The sequence below is a fragment of the Mastigoproctus giganteus genome, chromosome 1, assembly GCF_048544385.1.
Source record: "Mastigoproctus giganteus isolate SK-2022 chromosome 1, ASM4854438v1, whole genome shotgun sequence".
Lineage (NCBI taxonomy): Eukaryota > Metazoa > Arthropoda > Arachnida > Uropygi > Thelyphonidae > Mastigoproctus > Mastigoproctus giganteus.
Window position 1 is genome coordinate 270,666,406 of NC_143575.1, and position 19,386 is coordinate 270,685,791.

A 19,386-nucleotide genomic window follows, 5' to 3' on the forward strand; every position below is an offset into this window, starting at 1 on the left:
ACGAAGACAGTTAATTACAAACCTGTAACTCATAACTGTGAAGGCGGGCCACAAAATAACATCTAATTTTTCCAATAAGAAGAAAAGGGTCATTCATTTGATTATATACATATTGGTCAAGCTCAACCTTGAGCACTGTATACAGGTCTGAATACAGTGTGAATTTGGTGGAAAAAAATGGAGGTTAGTTATTGGAATTATTGCTACAGGTTAATATTGCTACAGAACAAGACTAGTTTTGTGGATTGAGAAATTATATGGCACCAACTTAATATTTAAATTAAGAAAGGATAGTAGCAGGCTTGAGATAAGATTTTATGTTAAACAATAGGTTATTAAATGTTGAAACAGCTTGCAATCTAATCTCATAGAATTACAAAGTTTACATAAATTTATAGAACTAGAAAGTTTACATAAATTTATAGAACCAGAAACTTTATGTAAATTTATAGAGCTGGAAATTTTATGTAAATTCACAGAACTAGAAAATTTATGTAAATTTATTTTATCATAAAGAAATAAAGGTTCCACTAAAAAATGAAGTTAGGCATTATTTATATTCTAAATTACCTTATCAAACAGAGCTATATAAAGAGAAAATCCAAACTGGTCTTTCAGCCCAATTTTATCAGACAACTGTGCACAGAGTTCTCTGGCTGTGGTAGCCGAGTCTGCTAATAAAGTTTTTGTATTACCATCCATAAAAGTGATTGGCAACATGAGTGGCTTTTTTGATTTTGTTGCTTGAAGTTCCAGCCAAGATGGAGGTTGCCCACGAGTGCCATTCATAAACGTTCTCCTCAGACGGTCCTCACAGTATGGGGCATAGCCAGGAGGGCCTTCACGAATAAAATTCAAGAGATACTTCACAAACTGAAAAAAAAAAAAAAAAAAAGTCTTTAATTTAGTAAAAATATAATTTCAAAAATTATTAAAAAAATAACAAAAATTAATATAGTGAAAAATTTCAATACTTCTAGCCTGACTTCTTTTTAAACTAATCTATATAGAATTTTATAAATATATTATATAGTATGAATCAGAGGTGTAATACTCAATATGTTCTACGTTGATAATAATATTAGTAAAATAATAAGAGGAGTTTACCTCAATATAGTACGTAGAACACTTCCATATGATACCCTCCAGAAATTAAAACAGAAAAACAGAAAAAAATCGACAACTTATTGGTACATTAGAGTAAAATATAAATAATTAAATAATCAATTTAACACAATTCAAATCAATTTAAAACAATTAAAAATCAAATTAACGCAATTAAAAGAATCTAACGAAAATATTCAAAATGATTTTCCTTCCATAATTGTGTGTATCAATTGTTTACTACTGGAAGGAAACTACTGAGGAAGGAAAATCGTTTTGAATATTTTCGTTAGATTCTTTTAATTGCGTTAATTTGATTTTTAATTGTTTTAAATTGATTTGAATTATGTTAAATTGATTATTTAATTATTTATATTTTACTCTAATGTACCGGTAAGTTGTCGATTCTTTTGGTTTTTCCGTTTTAATTTCTGGAGGGTATCATACGGAAGTGTTCTACATAATATATTGAGGTAAACTCCTCGTATTATTTTACTAAATATATTATATATAATGTTTCTGCCTTTGTCCTCACTTTCTAGGCTGTGAATTTATTATATATATGTATGTATGCATAGTACACACACACACACACACACACACACATATATATATATATATATATATATATATATATATATATATATATATATATATATTTTTTTTTTTTTTTAAATTTATATTTGAAGTTTCAAGCATATGAAACTTTACATTACTGACACAGAGATAGTAGAATGAATGCCACTAGTCAAGAGAAGTTTTATGAATAATAAGGCTGCAATTACTAAAGATATTAGTGATTCTTATTATCCAATATAGTGTCAGAATATCAAAGAAAATTATAAAGTGCACCATTTAAAACTATTTCTTCCCTATTTTTATTTTTCCAAAAATATATTGGTGCGCAGCAAAACAGTGCACCTGCTCACATAATTCATAACTTTTTTTTGTGTATGTTTTTTGCAGAGTACCTCTGCATGTTGAAAATACAAATCCATCTAACAATTTGCAAGTAACACATAAAGCAAGGAAGGAATGATGGGATGGGTTTTGTAGTGAATTATAAGTATTGGAAAGTTGGACAATATGATTTAATGCACAGGAGAGTAAGGAATATGAGTATGAAGAAAAAAGGGAGGAGTCAGAGGGAAGTTATATAGGTCAAACAAGCAAAAGAAGAGAATGATTTTGACAATATAGAAATAGTGGATCAAGCTTGAGGCAAATCATATTAGAGTAAAAGGTAATTGCAGCATTAAAGGAAATGAAGGGAAATAAGGAAGTATGTACTGATGGAATTCCAGTGGAGTTTATAAGTTTGCTAGGGAAAGTGGGCTTAAGAGCATTAACAAAATTATGTTATGGAAAAGAATAGCCACTGCAGTGAAATGTAAGGATTTTAGAACTATAAGTTTGATACCATATGTGGCAAAAATAATGCTAAGAATATTAAACAGGATGGAGAAAATGTGAGAGAAGGACAGTTTGGTTCAGGATGAGAGGGGGGGAAGAAACAAGATATGCAATAAGCATGAGGAAAATGTTAACAGAAAGACATCTGGAAATGAATAGAGATAAATGTTTTATAGATTTGGAGAAGGCCTTTGATTGGGAAGACTGGGTTAAATTGCTAAATATAACGGAAAAGATAGGAGTCGATTGGAAGGACAGAAAAATTATTAGGAGATTATACTGGAGACAAAAAAAATAATAGTAAGGGTAGGAAAAGGTTACACTGAAAATGTAAAGATGGGTTTAAATGAGAGATGGGGTGTTGTTTCCCCTAACTTTATTTAATATATATGCAAAACAAATGGTTAGAGAAGCATTTGATTATGGAAATATGGATATATGGAATGATTGATGGGGAGGGGGGGGGAATTATTGACAATGTTAGATTTGCAGACAGTATGGCAATGGGCAGATCCTAAAGAAGAATTACAGAAATTGGTTAATAGGTTAAAGGAAAATTGTGATAGGTTTGCAATGAGAATAAATATTAAAACAAAAGTTATGAGAGGGGAAGAGAAAAATATAAGTTAAACATTGAAATAAGTGGGGGGGGGGACAGAGAGAATAGAAAAGGTGAATAAATGTGGGTAGTTGGGAAGAATAATGGTAGAAGAAGCAAAGGGCAGCAGAGAAATAAGAACCGCAATGGATAAAAAGATTCTCAGAAACAAAGAAGAATATTGTATGAGAGATTAAGAATGGTTTAAGGAAAAGATTGGTACAATATCTAGTATGGAGTGTGGTGTTTTATGGGGCAGAGACATGGTCATTGAGAATAGAAGATATTAGAAGATTATAAATATTTGAGATGTGGCTATCAAGAGGGATGGACAAGATAAGACAGGTTGATAAAATGAGAAATGAGGTTTTGAGAGGGGTGGGTAAGAAGAGACATTTGACCGAAATCATTAGAGGATGGGAGAGAAATTGAATTGGACATGCATTGTGAAATAAGGGATTAATGAAGGATGTAATGCAGGGAAAGGTTGAAAGGAAAAGCCCCAGAGGAAATTGAAGAAAACTATGATAAATGAATTGAGAAGGGATGGGTGATATGGGGAGATGAAGAGGAGGGCTACTGAGGATAGGGTTTATGGAGAAGTAGTTGCATGTATGCATGGACCTACTATTGGCAGAATATGCATGGAATATGTATGCATGGACCTGCTATTGGCAGAATATGCATGGAATATGTATGCATGGACCTGCCATTGGCACCACCTGTCTGTTTGGCAAGTGGTACCAACACAAAATAAATAAAAAATCATTGAATATACTGGAAAGGACAGAAAAATAATTATTAGATTATACTGGAGACAAAAAGCTACTGGAATATATGTATATACATAAAAATGCATATTCAGTCACTGTGCTTCTAAAGAGAATTCACTAAAATAAATAAATATGGATGGGACAACTTGTGACCTAAAATGTTTCAGCACTTCTTCTAGGGATGCAGCCTTACAAAGTATTTCTGATTTTTATGTGAGTAGCATAAAAACGTTACATCATTAAAATCCCTTAACATTACATCATTAAAAAATGGCCCATTAGACAGAATTCAGAATTCATTACCAGGAAAGAAAAGTGGTTTTCACTAGCCCCTTGTCAAGCCAGAAAAGGTTCCCTTGTTTCGGGTTACATAAAACTGGACTTGATTAAAACTTTCTTCAAGGCTATAAATAATGATGACAAAGAATTTCTTTAAGGAACAATTTCCAAGGCAGTGATGCAAAGATAAAAGATGGTATTTTTATTGGCCCAGAAATCCAGACAGTTATGGAGCATAACAACTTTGACAGTATCTTAAATGATATTGAAAAAAAAGCATCATGAAAAGCTTTTAAATTTGTTACTGTTAATTTCTTAGGCAGTTAAAGCTGACAGCTAAAAGATTTGAATCACATATTGAATTTACAGAAGGCATAGCACAGGCTGTTAAAGTAATGGGGTGCAACATGTCAATGCAGAGCTATTTTCTCCACCTTACACTTGGAGTTTTTCTAACAGACTGAAGTATTATCAGTAATGAGCATGGAGAAAGTTGCCATCAAAATATTTATTTATGGGAAAAATGATACTAAGAAAAATAGAATTCCGGTATGCTGGAATTCTATTTTTAAAGAAACTGAGAAGCAGCAATTCCAACTATAATTCAAATTCCAACTATAAGCAGAAGGCATCAAGGACCAATTTTTAAATGAAAATTAAGTTATCATAATTATTAATTTTATTATTTTATTAATATGTACATAGTTTAATTTCACTTCTTGATAAAATAGTGGGTGGTGAAAAAATTTTAATCTCATATTTGGAATTAGCGCATTTGAAATTTACTAGAATTAACTTTTTTTCATTTTAAAGCAAGATGAAGTTCAAATTTTTTGCACATTGTTATTTGAAGATTTCCTCACAAAGGAAAGGATGGGTTGTTTAAGGTAAGCAGCAAAGCAACTAAGATCATGTAATGTCAACTGTCTTGTATTCCAAGCTAATATATTACATACAAGTAGGAAGAAAAACTTAAGTTTTCAGAAATACAAATCTTGCACCTTGGCCTAAGACTAACTAAAAATAAACCAGAGTAGGAAAAATCTTTTGTAGAGTATTTCCTCAGTCTGCAATATGAATTAACAGCAAATCTTTCCCAAATATGTCATAAATGAGCCTACATCAGAATTGAGAATGTTGAATTTATGGTTTTAGTGGAGATAACTTTTAAGTTTGCCCAGGGTGAAATGAGCTCTTCTCCATTAAAACAAACAAAAAAAAAAAAAAAAAAAAACTGAAGGGAGACATATCAGAATTTTCTACAATGATTACCACAAGAAAACAAGACTTAAAATTATGGATTATTCTGAAGTCCAGAGGATAATTCACTTTAACAAATGAGGCATACTAACATTTTCACAAATTATTTGCATATTTAAAAAAAAAAAAAAAAACTGTTACTAGCAGCATTCATGATTTTCTTATTTTTTTTTTTTTTTATTAAAACGTGAACAGTAGATACATTTTCAACAACAACAACTACTGTATTTACATTCTATGTACAAAGCAAAAAGGAAAGATAAAGAAAAACTTTTTAGAAAGAAATACAAAGGTTTCAAAATTTTAATTTCAGGAAATAAGAAAAAAACAGTTTCTTGGGGTTGGGTCGTTCTCCTGTTAAGTGTCACACGTTGAAGGTGATGGACTGTTCAGTGATGGTGAAGAGGTGACCGCCACTGTTCCATTCGCTGTTAAGATGATCCACAGTTTCTGGTCTTTTGCAGTGGAATTCGAGTAGGAGTCTGCTCTGCAACTTCCTCCGTAGGCTCCACTTCAGATGTTGCGCCGATGTGTCGACAGGTGGCACGTCATCACTGCTTCTTGTGTGCTTCAAGTAGAAGCTGTAAATGACGGCCTTGGCCGCAATGAATAGGAAGTTGCAGGTGGTGTGTGCTGTCTGCTCAGAGTGAAGTAGGTACCAGTAGTCCTCCGGAGTGTGGGCGTGGTTGCAGGCAAGCTTTGCTGCATCCAAAGCGTATTTGACGAGTTCCTTGTTCACAGGGCATGCCAGGTATATGTGTTCCAGGGTACCTGGGGTGGCGCAGAAGAGGCAGTAGTTTGAGGAGCGTAAGCCGAAGATTTGTAGCTTGACTGGGGTGGGAAGGATGTTGTGCCACAGTCTCCACTGGATGTCTGCGTCCGATTTGGAACATTTCGTCCTGTACGGAAGGTTCCACTGAAAGTTTGATGGTGGCTTGTGGTGAGTGGAGAGGGGTGCAGGGACAGCTTGGCAGGTGGATGACTGGAAAATCGTGGTTGCATGGCGAGACATGATTAGCTGATAGACTTTTTTGGAGGGTGCAGGAGACAGAGGTACCGTGTCTTCTGGTGATGTGATGACGAAGGTTGGTGTAAGCGAGGATCCAGTGACATTTCCAATCCCTTTAGTTGTAGTGATGTCTGGAAGAGCTTGTGTGATCGCTGATTTTAGATGTATGTGTTGCTGCTTTGCATTAATGGTTTTAATGGGCAAATCTTCTGATCCTTTCCATTCAAGGCTTGGTGTCAGGAGGTCGCCTATGGTTCTTATTCCTGCCCAGTTCCACGTAGGGAAGAAGAGAATATCATCATTTGCAGGGTCTATTATTCTTTTATTGTAGAAGAGCGGTTCTGAAAGTATTCCGGAAAGGGATGTTCTCTCAAGATTATGGTGAAGGTTTAGCTTTTTCCAGCGGTATAGTGCGTCTTTATAAAACGGCGGTAGTTTGAGTGGTACTGGTGCCATGTCCATTCTCAATATTGTTGAAAGGGATAGTCCTCTAGTGGCTGTGGCTAGTAGTTTATCCGTAGTGTTGGATTGTGCGTATTTTGTTTGCAGCGTCTTAAGAAGAAAGGTGATCCGGAATGCTGTGATTTTGTCGTCTAATGAGACCAACCCTTGACCCCCGTGAGTAAGTGGTTGGCTAAGTTTGGAGCAGGACATCCAGTTGGTTTTGTTCCAAAGGAAGCTTCGGATAGATGCCTGGATTTGGTGGAGGAAGTCAGCAGGTGGAGTGAGAATTTTGAAGGTGTGCCAGAGAACGCTTGCCGCCATATGATTGACCACAAGCACTCTCCCTCTCAGCGAAGATGTGGCGCACACGCTTCTCCATCTTCCGAGTACTTTGTTGAAATGACTCAGCAATTCGGGCCAGTTCTTCTGGGAGAAAAGGAGGGTATTGCCGAGGTACACACCTAGGTATTTCTGTCCCTCGCTGGACCATGTGCCTTGGATGGGGGAGTCGGTTCTAGTTTTCCAGTTGCCAGCCCACAGGCCGCTGGTCTTACAGTGGTTGAGTTTTGCGCCTGATGCTTGAGCATAAAGATCATGAGCCTTTTGAATGACTTCAAATTCACTCTCGTGTCGTATTGCAATTGTGACGTCATCTGCGTATGCTGAGTAGGTTATATTTAGGTGGGGTTCTGGTAGCAGCGTTCGTCGGGATTGTATACTGGTGGCAATTTTATTAAGGAATGGTTCTATGGCAATTGCATAGAGTTGTCCAGAGAGTGGGCAGCCTTGTTTTATCCCTCTGGAATACGGAAAGTGGCAGGTGAGCTGGTTGTTGAGTTTCAGGCAGAATTTGGCTTCCTTATATAGCAGATGGATTGTTCCGATGATGTAAGGTCCATATCCAAAGGCTTTCAAGGTTTGAAATAGGTAGCTGTGTTCAACGCTGTCGAATGCCTTTTCCGGGTCAAGGCTAATTAGTGCTAGGAATTCTCTTTGGCTGTTTGCAGTGGAGAGGAGGTCTCGGATCAGATGTAGATTGTCGTGAATCGATCTTCCAGGTACAGAATATGTTTGTTGGTGATCGATGATATCAGGGAGCGTGGCTTTTAATCTATTGGCGATGGCTTTGGAAATGATTTTACAGTCCGTGTTCATTAAGGAAATCGGGCGCCAGTTTTGTAGATTGGCGCGATTTCCTTTCTTGGGAATCAGTCGAGCGACAGAGGTGGTGACCGAAGCTGGTAGTCCATGGAACTGAGCTTCTTCAAGCATTTCAAAGAGTAGCATTCCGAGTTGATCCCAAAACGTTTGGAAGAATTCAGAAGTCAGTCCGTCCAGACCTGGTGATTTATTTTTGGAAAGGGCTTTGCATGCTGCTGTTAGTTCTTGTAGGGTGATTTGTTTCTCCATGCTGCAATGGGCCGTATGGGAGATTTTTTTAAGTCCTGAAAGGATTTCCTCCGTTGCCTTTGTAGAGGTTTCTTGAGAACTGTAAATTTCTCTATAAAATCTTGTTACTTCAGAGAAGATTTCTTCTGGGTCTTCAGTGATGTTTCCGTTTTGCAGCTGAATGGCAGTGATGGTGGTTGATTTCTGATGTCTGCTTTCTAATGAGAAAAAGTATTTGGTCGGGGCATCAGATAGATTTATGTGGGTGTATCTTAATCGGAGCAGGGCGCCTTTTGCAGAGTGTTCTAAGTGGGTTTGTATGGCTTGTAGTGTTGACTGGTAGGTCTGACTTTCAGATGGGAGATTTTTCAGCCTTTGCTCAAGTTGATAGAGGTTATTACGCTTTTGTTGACTTTTCTGTTGGCTGTAGGTTTGGGAGAATGATTTCAGTTTACTTTTAAATCTAGGCCACCACGTGTTCATGGGCTCCAATCTGTCTTTGGATTGGGCAAGGTTGGATATCAGGTCTTGCAGCTTAGAGATGTATTCCTTGTCTTGAAGAAGGCTATTGTTGAACATCCAATAAGCACCTCTACTTTTGTAGTGATTGGGTGAGAAAGAGAGCTGTAATTTGATAAAGGAGTGATCTGAGATATAAGACGGCAAATGTGTGATGCTTCTGACCAGGGGGATGGTGTGTTTTGGGATGTAGTATCTGTCCAGTCGGGCTTGGTAAGGTAGTCTTGCTGATGCTGTATTTGCTGATCTCCAGGTGTAGGACTTTTCTTCTGGGTGCTGGTGTCTAAATACGTCGACCAATTCATTGTTGTTTATCAAGGCTTGCAGGTTATTGATTAATGTTGTGCGGTGCTCAGTGCATCGTGCTCTGTCCATTTTTGGGTCAAGAGTGCAGTTGAAGTCGCCAGCAAGAATGATATGTTCTTGATCTATGGTAGAGAGGTGGCTTTGTATGAAGTTGGTTATTTGGATAGCGAGTCTGTCCTGCTGTGGCATGTAGATGTTAAAAAGGTGCAGGGTTTCCTTCTGGGGTGTATCCAGGAGGGCGTAAATTGCGTAGCCAGCGATCTCTGCTATCACATTGAGCTTGCAGGCTGACCTTTGATGAAGGCCGATACTCACTCCTGCCCCATGATGTTGTTGTGTTGGAGAATGATGAAATACATATGGCCAATCTGCCCATTTCAAGGATGGCCTTGTGTCTGTTTTAATATTTGTTTCTTGTAGGAAGAGTAGGTCGGCATGATGTCGTTGGACCTGGTGAAGGATCAGCTTATTGCGCGATGCAGAGGAGCATCCTCTTGCATTAAGTGATAGCATGCTAAGAGTCAGCATTATCTGCAGGGATAAAGATAAGGGTTTTGCAAGTTTTGGGGCGGTTAACATCCTGATTGATGATATTGCTGTTCAAGCCCGTTAATCAAGTAGTACAGGCGTTTGGATCTATTCACATCTGCTCTGTCTTTCTTTCCTTTTAGTTTGGAACGCAGACCCGTAAGTTGTGAGATCAGCTCGGGTATGTTAGAGGTGAACTTCAGAGCTGTCACCAGCTTCTGTGGCGAGCCGCGTACTTCCCGTAGAAAGGATCGTAGTTTCTCCACAGTTAAAGGACCTTTAGTGTAGGGAAAATCGGTTTCCTCGTCCTCTGAAGCACTTGAATAGTGAGAATCACAGTTGGTCTCTTCTTCAGTGCCCAGAAATTCGGGTTCTTCTTCATTTGGATCGTCAGTAGTTTGTAGCTGTTTATTTATTTCCATACTTGGTGGTATGATGGACTTATTTGAGATCTGGCCGTTTATCTTCTGTGGTGTTCTGTATTTATTTTCGTCGCCCCTGTTGTTTTTGTTTGCGGTTTGCTCTTTTCCTGCCGCCGTGTGCGTTGTCTTCTTCTGTTTTGTGGCTTTGGACGTGGTCTGCCTTGGGGGTTGCTTTTGAGATAAAACTCTTCGGTCTCCTGAAGAGATTGCGTCCTGGTCTTCTGTGGTTTTTGAATTTTCTTTTTCTAAAGAGTTTGTTGTGGGGAGCATCTCAGACTGTTTGACAGTTTCTTCAGCATCCCCATTTTCTCCAACAGTCAGCTCGCTTTGTGCATCTGGCCTGACCCAGGTTGGTGCCGCCTGAATTTCGGTATTACTTTCAGAAGAGTTAGAGATATGTGGGCAGTTTTTCCTGATGTGACCCTCTTCGTGGCAGAAGAAACATTGTGAGGAAATGGAGGTATAGAAGGTGTAAGTTATTCCGTTTAGATCGGTGTTGATGAGTTTTGGGATGTTTGCTGCGTCATTGTTGGCGAAGTGCATAAGTGCTTGCCTGCGGAAGCTTTTTATATGCGAAAATTCCGGTTTCGTGGTTGCTGCAGAGAGTGTGCGTATTTTCCCGGTAACTGATCCGTATTTGGATAAAATCCCTCTCAGAAAGTGATGAGGGATTTCAGGTGGGACGTTTGAAATTGTGACTTTCGTTGGTGCTAAGGCAATTGGCGCCGCTTCTAGGTGATGAAGACCGATGTCTACTCCATTTTGCAGGATAGTTTGCGCCCATGAGGGGTGGCTGAAATACACCTGCACAGTTCCCGCCACACGGGATGCGTGGGTAATATTTTTCGGTGGTGATTTTCTTAACTTCATTTTCTTCTTCTTCATGATTTTCTTAACTAACTTAACAGATATCTGTCTGGCATTTTATGCACCAGATATCTATTAAATATAAATTAATAACATAAAGGAAGTTGTTTTATTTTTAGCAATACACTGCAGATTGTTAAGTATTTTTCACAAAGAGAAGTCCATAACACTGAGAATTTATAGAAGCTATATGAATGACTTGCCACTACACCTTTGTATATAGGAATAAAAAATCCTACAATAAATCACAGGAAAAACTGCTCCTCCACTTCAGCCAAACTAATTCAAACCTAAGTGAAAAGGCTGTTTATGATTGGACTCAAACCTGACATTTCCAAAAAGGTTCCAATGATTAAGCCATTAAACTGACATGACTATACACTTATCACTATACAAACACACGCACAAAAAAAAAAAACAAAAAAAAAAACGTTTTATTTTTAACAATAAACTACACTTTATCCATGCAAACAAGACTTAAATTCACTGTAAAAAGAAGCAGTTCACATAGAACAATGGTTTTTAACCAGTATTCTGAAGAGCCCTGGGACCCTGGAAGAGGTTTGAGAGACTCCACAATTTAAAAAATTTTTTTTTTTTATTGTTTTTTTTTTTTTTTTTTATTTAATTTGTGCATGTATATATTATTGCTTTTAAAGATATTGGGGTTCTGAGGAAAGAAGAATGAAAATGATGTGCAACACAACATTAATGCTTTTGAATATTAATGTAATAACACAAAAAATGAAACTGATCCAATAGTAAAAACACAGAATCCATGTAAATAACTTGGGTTGCAGCCCCTAGTTATTTAAATGGATTCTCCCACCCCCAGGTTTTATGCTGTCTTGTATTTTGCATTTACTTTCCTGATTGTTAATTGATTACTTTGGCCATAGTGCATCAGTTCATATGCTTTATTAGACCATCTATATTAGTGTGTGTTCTTGGACTGATTTTCATGTGAAAACTGAAATCCCTACTTCCTCTATTTGAGATTGGCTGGCTAATTACAGCCCTAATTGAAGAGGCCTTTAAGAATTCCTCCTATCTCTGGGAGAAATGAAAACCCAGAGCTTTTCAAATGAATACTAAGTGGTGAGCTCATTATACTGTTACAGAGGACAGCTACTGGCTTAGTCACCTATACTTGTGTCCTCATACTATAACATACTGTAACAGGGATGTCAGTGCATTATATTGTATTTTGTTTCGTGCATCTGTCTGCCAGCTGGTGCTCTAAATTGATCCCAAATAAAGTATTAACTGAATCTGGGATAGTGGTAGAGCTTTAACCATAAAATTAATGTAACTATTTCCTTGACTACTGCATCATTTTAGGCCTCATTTTAGGAAGGATGTAGAGTTGCTAGAACAAATACAGAGAAGGGCAACAAGATTGGTGAGAGGAACAAAGGGGGTGCTCTTATGAAGAAAGGCTTAAATTCTGTAAGTGCAGCATCTGGAGACTAGGCACCTGGGAGGTGATCTGATTGAGGTGTACAAGTCTTTGAATGGTTTGAGCAGGCTCAATGCTGATGGGCTACTTCTGCTTGCTCAGATTAAGAACCTGAGGGGACATAGATTCAAATTGAGGAAAGACAGTTGTAGAGTAGATGTGCGGAAGTTTGCCTTTAGCCAGCGGGTAGTTGATTGCTGGAACAGACTTCCATCTGTTGTTGTGGAAGTTGATAGCTTAAATAAATTTAAGGCTGAACTACATAAACATTTGGGGTGATTGGATGGGTGAAATGGGAAGGGGTTTTTTTTTTTTTTTCACTGATGCTCTATAGGCTTGCATCATATGCCTCAACTAATGCTAATGCATTTCTCCCTATATAACAATATGCAACCAATTAAAGTGTTTATTAGTAGTGAAAAGTTCAGCAATGGGTCCCTTAAGCAAATTTTTTTTAATCTTTATTTTATTCAAATTCGCTGCCTTCTCTTGAATTATAATAGAATGCAAGGCAACTGCAAATGTGTGTTGTCTTTTATAGACAAATTAATAATTCCTTCAGCTAACTGATTTAAAAAAAAATAATAACTTCATAGCAATTAAAGGAGTTGCTACACTGCCCCATTTCAACATTTTTTCCTTGTTCTTGATTAGGGTTCTAACAGTGGCTGCCATTAAATCAAACATCTGACACAATCAACTTTCCACTCTCTCTCAAATTTAATCTTCTAAGGGTATCCAATTTTATTTTACTGTGAAGCTTTTTTTCCCTTGACATTTAACTTTATTTGAGTCACTATCACTTGCTGATTTACTTGGTTGCTCTTAAGTTAAAAGCAATCTGCACCATGTGATATTCTTAGTTAAAAACATCAAATGACAGAGTGTATATTAACAATCCATAAAATGTACATTAACAATCCATAAAGTGTAAATTAACAATCCATAAAGTGTACATAAACAGTCTATAAGCTAAACTGAACACAGCATATTATGGTACTGTGCAGCCATGAACAGTACCATAATATGAAGCTGAGAACAACACTGTGTCTGGTATATGATAGCTTACAAGGTGCATTGAGTGAACAATAATTTTATTAATCACATTTTTATAGGCTTAACAGCATTGTTAAGGCTACATTGGCTTGTTATGCAGCCACATATTTTATTTTTAATATACTGAGATATTCCAATAAAATGCCAAGCAACCTCTCAACCTCTTCCAGGCAACTTATGGCTGTTAGTATATGAGAGCTAGGCATATACACTGGAATGGACAAAAAAAACTGCTTAGGTGAAAATATAACTTACTAAAAGCTATGTTGCTATTTTTAGAGATTTGTCTGTCATTACCTATTTTAATAAAAACAGACAATTTTCTAGTATTGTACATGTTAACAACAACATAAACTTGATAAAAAATAAAATAAGTAACTCTGAGCTGGACAAATCTGTTCAGATCAGAGTTATAGTTCTTTTTTTTATTTTACCACTGAGTTTGATCTAATGGCAGAAAGGGACCTGTTTCCAACTTGTCCAAATTACTTCTATAGGAGTTTCCCTTCTCTCTCTCTCTCATATACTTACTTTGTCTGAAGGGGCAAAACATCCCACACACAAAGATAGCAGTATCCATCCTCGAGCATGAGAACTTTTATTAGGATTGTTTGTTAACTGTTTACAGATTTGACAATAGATTTCATCCCTGAAAAAAAAAAATTAAATAAACATATAACAAGACATTAATAATTAAAATTTAAATATATCTGATATATTAATGTGCTTATCTTTTCATTAATATCTTTACATTAATAGATTTTCTTATCCTGGCATTTTTTTTAAAACTATTATAGGGTAGTCAATTGTAAACAGTAATACATAAAATCAGATAGTAATAATTTTGCACTATTTTACATTTTTGAGTTTATTTCTATTAGTTCATCTACTCCTTTCAGTATTTAAATGACATTCAAGGTTGTTCCACATAAAAAGTAGGAATTTTTACAATTTTCAAAGGAAGGAAATGTGGTTAGCTGAAATGTTTTGCTGCAAAAATTTCAGAAATTTTTTGGGTGTTTGTTTTGTTTAATATAATTCCACACTGTGGCAGTGAAGATTCTCTAGTTTATGCATTTGTGAATACAAACTTATATACTGTGTGTGTGTGTGTGTGTGTGTGTGTGTGTGTGTGTGTGTGTGTGTGTGTGTGTGTGTGTGTGTGTGTGTGTGTGTGTGTGTGTGTGTGTGTGTGTAGCAAAATATGTATAACTGTCCAAAAACATCAATGGGATAAGTAGGAATATTTTACGACTGATCTGTGGTTGACATTGGTAAGACTAACTATCTATAAAATTTAAGTTGGAACTATTTTGGGTAAATTCTGAGAAAGGGAGGGGGAGAGTTTAAATTCAATAACCTCAATGACACTGTGAAACACAGAAAAATATCTTTTATAAATTGTTTAATAATTGTTTTATTTAATAAAATAACTAAATAACTTGATAAAATGTCTTCAAACAAAACACATGCCACATAGTAGTGTATATCATTTTGTCCTTATGGAATTTTCTAATATTAGTAAATTAATAAGAGGAGTATACCTCAATATAGTACGTGGAACACTTCCGTATGATACCCTCCAGAAATTAAAACGAAAAAAACGAAAAAATCGACAACTTACCGGTACATTAAAGTAAAATATAAATAAAGTAAAATATAAATAATTAAATAATCAATTTAACACAATTCAAAATCAATTCAAAACAATTAAAATTCAAATCAACGCAATTAAAAGAATCTAATGAAAATATTCAAAACGTTTTTCCTTCCTGAAGCTGACAATGCTTTTCGACCGACTGTCGTGATCACAGGAATGAAAATTACAGAATCAGGCTAAACCTGCAACTTAAATAGTGATTATATGTCTTCGCGCATGCGCGTAAAGTTCCACGCATCGGAGATCAAATATGGCCGCCGAACATTAACAGAATTCTCGTGTAATTTAATTTCAACGGTTTCTGCAATTAATAGTCGCGTATAATTACGTTGAACGTTAAGTATTTTGGCCTCGTTAAATAAAAAAGTATGTTTTTCGTTAATGGCATGAAAGGCTAATTCTGACGCTGCTGAACGAGAAGCACGAACTGAGGCTTCGTGTTGATTTACACGAATATTAAGAGAAAACCGCGTCGGACCCTGGTAAGACGAGTCGCAATCACCGCAAGAAATGTTGTATACTAGATCATTAATTTGTGTTGCGAAAGCGGAAAGAACCGAGCGATTGTTCAGTATAGTGTGTAACTTCCGTATAGGCCTAGCTATAATTTTAAATTCGGTATCTTTAAAGAATCTGTTAAGCTGTTTGTGCCACTGTTCAACATATGGGACAGAAATAAAGTATTTTTTGATATTGCTATTGTTGATTGGTGTAGTATTTTTTATCCTATCCTTAGCTTGTACCCTAATTCGATTTATTGTGTTAATGGGATAACCCCTGTTCAAGAATCTGCTAGTTAATATTTGTATTTCTGAGTCCAAAGCAGAATCCGTCGTTGAATATTTATAGGCATTTAGAAATTGATTAAAGATAATCGATCTTTTGTAGGTGAACGGGTGGTAGCTATTATAATGTAGAAGCATACCGGTGTTTGTGGGTTTTCGATAGATGCTAAATTGTATTTTGTTCGAGTCCCGGGTAAGCGTGAAATTTAGAAAGTTTAATGACTTAGTATCCGTATCTTCCCTTTCCAATGTAAATTTGAGTCTAGAATGAATATTATTAAACGAATGTAAAATGTCTTGGATAGTACTACTATCGGTAATAACTAGAACATCGTCTAAATACCTCCCATAGTATGTGATACGGGGACGAAAAGGTGTCAAATGTATCTGCTCAATCGTTGAGAGATAGATCTCTGACATTAAGCCACTCAGGCTCAAACCCATTGGTAATCCAAAAATTTGTTTGTACACCTTGTCTCGAAAGGTGATGTAGTTAGCCTCAACTAATAGTTTAATTAAGTGAAAAATTTCCTTAATAGGCAGGTTCGTATAATTAATCGGTGTCGAGTTTTTATTTAACATATCCCAAATAATATCTAATGTGTATTCAACGTTTACATTCGTATATAATGAGGTAACATCTAATGAGAATAAATTGTCATTGTCGCCGAGTCTACAGTCTTTAAGATTATTAAATAATGTATCGTAATTCTTAATCCCAAATTGTATAACCTGTCTAAAAGGTTTTATAATATTATATACATGTGTGGCTAAGGCTGAAAATGCCGAGTTCCTGTAGGAAACAATAGGTCGAATCGGAAATCCAGGCTTGTGTAATTTTACCTGACCAAAAAGTGCAGGAATATTGTATGTTCTGGACTTCAATTCCTTCAACTGAATCATAGTAATGTAGTCGTTTTTACGATATGTGGTTAACGTTTTATTGTATTGATTTACCAAATTGGTAAACAGTGTCGGGTCCACTTCACGATAAGTGGAGGTATCAGACACAACTGAATCTAACTTATTAATATAATCATGTTTATCTAGTATTACCACTGTATCTCCTTTATCTGCCCTCTGTATAATAATGTCCTTATTTTCTCGAAGTTCTCGTAAAGCTGAACTGTCATGTGTATTTAATTTAGGAAGTCGCGTTTCTTTTATGTTATTCACTACTTGGTTAACTTGTTGAATAAATACATCTTTTTGTGGAACACTACGAAGTCCAAATTCAATATCAATTACGCATTGTTTTTTTTTGGCAGCTTTCGAGGTGGTAAATTATAATTTAATCCTTTGGATAAAAGTGAAATCTGGTCCTGCGATAGTGTACACGAGGAAAGATTTGTAACCTGTTGATATGTCGGTTCGTTGGATACTGGGTGAGGGGGTGTTCGTGAACTAGCCGACATATTCTGTGGTAGTGCGTTATGTGTCTGTGGGGGGGGATGTCACCCAACTCGTGTGAACTTGGTCGCAAGCTCGCGACAATGTGTTAGAATTCGCATGAACGTGTCTTGAACTATTCGATAATGCTTGCAACTTATTAACGTGTCTGTTTTTTATTTCTGAGGCTTGTGCTTCCCGTCGCAAATCTATGGAGGTCTTCAATACAGACCAATCGTTCGGATGTAGATAATTTTTTAATTTTATCACCTAACCTGGGAAAGGTATTTTTGTTTATCCGAATATCGAGATTTTAAGGCAAGCTTAACAATATTACGTGATGTCGCCAGTGATAGTTGTTTTATGCCTGAAATTTTTTGATTTAAATTCACCCTGGCAAACTTCGGAACGATGTTGTTTTGAAGGCAATATTTTAGGAAAGAAATATGGTAACTTTGGGCCGAGTACCTTAGTGTAGATTTAATGTAATTTTGTATCAAGCCATTCAAAAAATCTCCCATAATTGTGTGTATCGATTGTATACTACTGGGGAGACAGGAAGTGAATGAAATAGTCAATAAGAGTTTGAAAATTAATTAGATGGTATGAATCAGAGCTGTAATACTCAATATGTTCTACGTAGATAATAATATTAGTAAATTAATAAGAGGAGTATACCTCAATATAGTACGTGGAACACTTCCGTATGATACCCTCCAGAAATTAAAACGGAAAAAACGAAAAAATCGACAACTTACCGGTACATTAAAGTAAAATATAAATAAAGTAAAATATAAATAATTAAATAATCAATTTAACACAATTCAAAATCAATTCAAAACAATTAAAATTCAAATTAACGCAATTAAAAGAATCTAACGAAAATATTCAAAACGTTTTTCCTTCCTGAAGCTGACAATGCTTTTCGACCGACTGTCGTGATCACAGGAATGAAAATTACCGAATCAGGCTAAACCTGATACAACCTGATTCCGGCTTGATACAAAATTACATTAAATCTACACTAAGGTACTCGGCCCAAAGTTACCATTTTTCTTTCCTAAAATATTGCCTTCAAAACAACATCGTTCCGAAGTTTGCCAGGGTGAATTTAAATCAAAAAATTTCAGGCATAAAACAACTATCACTGGCGACATCACGTAATATTGTTAAGCTTGCCTTAAAATCTCGATATTCGGATAAACAAAAATACCTTTCCCAGGTTAGGAAGCTTCGCGATAAATTAAAAAATTATCTACATCCGAACGATTGGTCTGTATTGAAGACCTCCATAGATTTGCGACGGGAAGCACAAGCCTCAGAAATAAAAAACAGACACGTTAATAAGTTGCAAGCATTATCGAATAGTTCAAGACACGTTCATGCGAATTCTAACACATTGTCGCGAGCTTGCGACCAAGTTCACACGAGTTGGGTGACATCCCCCCCCCCACAGACACATAACGCACTACCACAGAATATGTCGGCTAGTTCACGAACACCCCCTCACCCAGTATCCAACGAACCGACATATCAACAGGTTACAAATCTTTCCTCGTGTACACTATCGCAGGACCAGATTTCACTTTTATCCAAAGGATTAAATTATAATTTACCACCTCGAAAGCTGCCAAAAAAAAACAATGCGTAATTGATATTGAATTTGGACTTCGTAGTGTTCCACAAAAAGATGTATTTATTCAACAAGTTAACCAAGTAGTGAATAACATAAAAGAAACGCGACTTCCTAAATTAAATACACATGACAGTTCAGCTTTACGAGAACTTCGAGAAAATAAGGACATTATTATACAGAGGGCAGATAAAGGAGATACAGTGGTAATACTAGATAAACATGATTATATTAATAAGTTAGATTCAGTTGTGTCTGATACCTCCACTTATCGTGAAGTGGACCCGACACTGTTTACCAATTTGGTAAATCAATACAATAAAACGTTAACCACATATCGTAAAAACGACTACATTACTATGATTCAGTTGAAGGAATTGAAGTCCAGAACATACAATATTCCTGCACTTTTTGGTCAGGTAAAATTACACAAGCCTGGATTTCCGATTCGACCTATTGTTTCCTACAGGAACTCGGCATTTTCAGCCTTAGC

The 19,386-nt window shown here is 36.2% G+C and overlaps 1 protein-coding gene across 1 annotated transcript in view; it reads right to left on the reverse strand.

The window, feature by feature from the left end:
- The window catches only part of ck (unconventional myosin-VIIa ck), a 273,948-nt gene that overhangs the window by 81,947 nt on the left and 172,615 nt on the right, over nucleotides 1–19,386 (reverse strand). Inside the window, exons 27-28 of the mRNA XM_090377618.1 lie at nucleotides 13,958–14,075; nucleotides 571–873 (exon numbers count right to left, since the gene is read on the reverse strand). Of these exons, the coding sequence (XP_090233744.1) occupies nucleotides 571–873; nucleotides 13,958–14,075 (421 nt within the window). The remainder of the gene's footprint in view (nucleotides 1–570; nucleotides 874–13,957; nucleotides 14,076–19,386) is intronic.